Genomic DNA, 5,115 nt, shown 5'->3' on the forward strand with positions numbered 1-5,115 from the left:
TTGTTTACTTTCATTGATACTTGTAATTTTTCTATAATATTAGGCTCCTGGTTTGGACTTCGGACAAAATTAATTTTTCATGATCATAGTTATCTAATTGACCAAATATTGAATAATAAGTACCGAATTGCATTATTGTTGGTTAATTTCTCGTGTCAATAAACTATCAATTTATGACCACTTCTCTGTTACCATAATTTAATTAGTACTTAATTATTTATTTTTCTTATAGAAATTTAGACTGCCGGGTTGACAATATTTCAACAAATTATAATCTTTAAATGTGAAATTGCTAACTGGGATATCTCGCAAACTAAAGAGGTAAATAAATGTATCCAGAAAATCTTATTGAGTTCATTGAGGAATTGTAGATATTATTTTTTAAAAAGAATAAAAAAAAAATAAGGACACAGCTTGATTAGCCATAGAATCAGGAGATTGGAATTAATATTCTCGAATGGAGATGTTGAATTGAACTAGTGGGATACACAAATATTATCATAGCTGATCCATGGCTAAATTTTAGCTATGTATCTTGCAATTAAATTGCAAGAAGACATGATGACAAAATATGTACAACAAAAAAGTTGCCAATGAGAGGCTACTGCTAAAATTAATGAAGAGGGGCTTCTGGGACTTCTGGTCTCCAAACTACATACTTTAAACTAGTTGATTTGCTAAGGAGAGGCAACAGCTAAACGGGTTTCGCCCTCTTCTTGAGCAAAACTCACTCGTTTCTGCACATTTGTTTGATGAAAAATGTCAATACATAATTTTGTCCAAATTTCACAGAAATTTAAATATCTGAAGGGTTTTTTTTTTGGCCCCCCGAGGCAACTAGGACGTAATAATTGAAGTATATATAGCTTTCAAGTACCAATTCAAACTAGAAAAGGAGACTAATTACAAATGTCAACCCCAACGGACAGAAGACCTAGACAAGGATCAACAACCCAACTTTATTTTGGTGATTGTAGCAGCCAAGAAATTAGGAGGTTAATTATAAGGTATGTGACCTACAAGAGTAGGATTCTTATTCTATAACACTTGTTGTTTAACTTTTTAGAGCAAAAAGTGAGCAATAAATTATAAGAATTGTTCACGAACGATGAAGACAAATATTCTAATTTCAGAAGTATATGAAACGTATATTATTCTTTTTTCTACTATCATTATCTAGCATTTAGTTAGAGTATGGAGACAAAAAAAAAAATAGAAATAAATAAAACTTGTGTCCACAAACTTTTTTAAAAAAGATAAAAATTCATTCTATTTTCCATCTCAATCTTTATCGTTTCTATTTTTTTATTTATTTATCTCTTCTTGTCTAAAAGCTAACCAGTCTCAACGTTGATGTTTATTTTTTATTTACTTTCTTCTTCCACGATTTGCAGTATGACTCATTCCTCTTACAACAATTTAGAAGCCTTCAAGAAATCAGCTTTATTTTAGATGAATCGTAAAGTCAGGACTCTGTTGCAAATCTGCCTAGCATGTACAAAACTCAGGATTACATTAAGAAATGCACATGAAAATCAATTAAGTTAAAAGATAACACACCTCATTAGTTGCCTTGAAACTCTCCGTGATGTTACCAAGCTCCGGCTTCCAATGCACGTGCCGGTGCCCATCTGTACCATTAATACCACCGGAATTTCCCATGTATAGATCAATAAGCTTTTCAGCCACCTCTACTTCATCTTGGCTCTCCTCCACCAATTTTTGCACTTGGGCCTTAGGCAGCCTAACTTTCACCTGAACCGGCTCCCGCCCATCTGATGTTTGACTCGACGATGGTCTAACCATCGACAGGTCAGAAACTGACCTCCGAGTTAACATCAAGTTCTCAAGCCGTTCTTTGGCGCTCATATGTATAGCTGACCGAACCCTCCTAGTACTCCTAGGATCTTTTTCCTCAGGAATTTGAGGCAACTCTATTAGGAAATATATTTTCTTGGCCTTTAATTCTTGTTGAGGCTCTAACGGCTTAGCACGAATCCCAAAATGCTTAACAGCTTCCGAATCCAATAATACATAACCTGGATAATCCTTAACGACCTCGCTGGCCCTTGCCGGAGTCTTTAACTTGAAAGTTTCACCATTGATCAACATCACCTTTGCTTTATTCCCTCCTCCTATATTGTTTCCCATCTCTGCTTGTGAAATGTGTTGCTATCATAAAATGTTACGTCCGTGACAATATTTATAGGCCTTGTAGGAAAGACGTGAAACTATTTAATAGGAAGAAGTAGCACGTATTAATATGTGGTATGGTGTGAATTTGTTGAAACTCTCTGGATATATATATATATAAAAGTCAAAATTAGAATGTGAACCTAGATAGTGGGAAAACTCAAAAATTCATGATCACGACCGGTTATGTTTATTGATGACGTGGAAAATAATGATTTTATTATGAATATATGTGCGTGAAAAATAATGATTTTATTATGAATATATGTGCGTGAAAAATAATGATTTTATTATGAATATGTGTGTTTTATATTATGGCGCATGGTGTTAAGAGGTGTTTCTTAAGAGGAATTTTTTCTTAAAAATATATTAAAATAATTATTATTTTTATTTGTTTTTTTATTTTTGACATTAACTTATCAAAATTATAAAAAAAAATACTTAAGAAAACATCAATTTGATGTTTTTTAAGTAAAAAACACAAATAAAAAACATTTAAAAGCAGAATTTGTCACAGCCAAACACTAAAATGTTATTATCAACTTCCTTTTGTGTGAATTTTCAAGATATATATTCTAAGATAAACTTCCCTCTATCCAAGCATTTGTTTGACCATATTGTATTTATAAGCTAAACAATTTTTTTTTAATTGAGATTACAAGAGAAACATGTAAAGATACATAATAAGTTCTTATTTTTCTTTTCTGAGATGGTATATTATAATCATAGTATGATTAAAATTAATAATCTTTTCTTCAAATAAATCTTAAAAAGAATGTTCACATTTAATGTATTCATTGAAAGAAAAAAGTTCAATTGCTAACTAATAGAGTATCCAAAGGTGTTAATTATAATCAACTTTTGATGTTCCCATTATGCAATGGTAATGGGAAAGGGCTTCCGGCGATTCCTTTCTTACCTTGTCATGCACAAAGCGAGACATCGTGGGGATAAGCTTGAGTGTGCATGCTTGGTTCCGTTCAAAAAAGCTAGATAAGTGCAAGAAAAATAGAGTGCTTTACGTCACATTAGATGTCTGTAATGTTGTCCCGCCTCCATTCTTATCAATTTCACGTCAACAAAAGTACAGTAAACAGCAGCAAGATCGATCTCAGTAAGCCAGCAAAATCGCACACAATCCCGCTTGAATACTTCTTTTCTTTCTTTATTATTATTATTATTATTATTTTAAAGTTAAGAATTTTATTTAAAAAATTGAGGAATATGTTAGCAATATCAATTTTATTAAATAAAAAGGGGAAGTATAAGAACACACACCTTCAATCATGTCAATTACAATATTCCAAGAAAACACAAATATCAAATTGTGAAAAGATATCAATAAATCTTTTGTCTAATATGTCCAAGAGAAAACCTTTTATTTTTATGAAAAATAACACATAACCTACACTACCAAACAGAATATTTTGTCGGTATTTAGACACTAATTTTGTCAGCACAACTTTTACCGCCAGAATCACGAATGGTTACTATTCATTAAAAAAAATCATCGGTGATTTCTATTATGCTAGTAATTCCATCGGTAATACAGTCACCGATGGATTTAAAGACAAAAAAAAATGTCATACAAAAAACAATTATCAGGATCATTCCGTCGGTATTTCCATCATTAAAGATGAAATATCACTGATGAAAAAGATCATTTATAATTTTATCAGTGATTTATTTTCATATTACACATAAAATTAACCTATCAGTGATTAAATAGTGTTAGTGACATTTCCAGTAATTTTTTTCAATTCTCTAGAATATACCGACGAACTTATTTTGTTGGTAAGCCTATTGGTAAGTTGTTTAAATATTTTTTAAAGAAAATATAATAAACATATTAGACAAAATTTTAAATAAATTAAAAAATCAAATATTTATTACAGATTAAAAAATTTATGACTTTAAATACAATTCACCTAGAATATAGGGGCTGAAGTAGGAGGAGAAGATGGGTCTTTGCCGAGACGGAGGAGTGATAAGGGGGAGCACATGTACCACCGATGTATGGTTTAAGCTCCATATATAATCGTCGGAGTTCAGTCATCTCAGCACTAAACGTTTTGTCTCAGCAACAAGATTGGTCGTTCAAGCTTCAACTTGTTGGTTTAAAATCACTTAGAACTCCGAATATTGAGTGCTTAGAATCGATTGTGAGCATCCAATGGTTGAAACACTTCAGGTTGTCCGCAGCTCCTCGACTATAATGTTTAAGAAATCATAAACTCAATTTCTATTAGGTCCACCGGATGATCCTATCTCCAATCACAAATCTGAAAGTTCCAAATGGGTTGAAGAATCATCCTCATATCTCTACTGCAACTGGGTGTTATATGTTTTCTAGAAAAAAAGTCAACTAATTCAAAATAAAAAAACAACTTAGGAAAAGAAATTCTTGAAATCCAACATACCTCTTTCTGACGGTCATCATTTCGAATGTGAGTTTTTACCGAAAACTTCAATGTTCTTGGTTCATGTCCAAGAATTGTAGTCTGCAAAAGAAAATTATTGTTAGTTAAACATTTTCATATAAAACAACAATTTTTTTAAAAATGGATGTAATAAAAAAAAAACTTACCATTCGCTTTGCATGCGAAATGAACAGAATGGATCCACATGCTGAATATATCCTTCCCATTTATTCTGCCCATATATGCTCGGACATCACGTGCTGAATATATTCTGCTCATATAGCCTCTGAGGCACATGAAGGTCTGAAATCCCTTCAAGTCACCAAGTCTCTACAACTTGGAAGATCTATTTCTTTAACAGAATTTTTGGTTTTTTTCTCTGTTTCATACCAAAAATCAGGTAACCTATATGATAGAAATGAATTATCTGTTAATAAATGAAAGATGAAATTTTAACATTCAAATAAAAAACAATCCATCCTATATAACCATTCGGCTGAAA

At 31.7% G+C, this 5,115-nt stretch overlaps 1 protein-coding gene across 1 annotated transcript; it reads right to left on the reverse strand.

Annotated features, from left to right (window-relative positions):
• Positions 1-418: 418 nt before the first annotated feature.
• LOC133699215 (uncharacterized protein At1g66480-like) lies at positions 419-2,247 on the reverse strand. The gene is made up of 2 exons (XM_062122378.1): positions 1,561-2,247; positions 419-737 (listed from the first exon to the last, which is right to left on the reverse strand). Exons 1-2 carry the CDS (start codon positions 2,149-2,151, stop codon positions 678-680), a joined length of 651 nt encoding a protein of 216 aa, XP_061978362.1. The 5' UTR covers positions 2,152-2,247; the 3' UTR covers positions 419-677.
• Between the last annotated feature and the right edge of the window lie 2,868 nt (positions 2,248-5,115).

Source organism: Populus nigra, chromosome 7 (genome assembly GCF_951802175.1).
Source record: "Populus nigra chromosome 7, ddPopNigr1.1, whole genome shotgun sequence".
NCBI classification, from domain to species: Eukaryota; Viridiplantae; Streptophyta; class Magnoliopsida; order Malpighiales; family Salicaceae; genus Populus; species Populus nigra.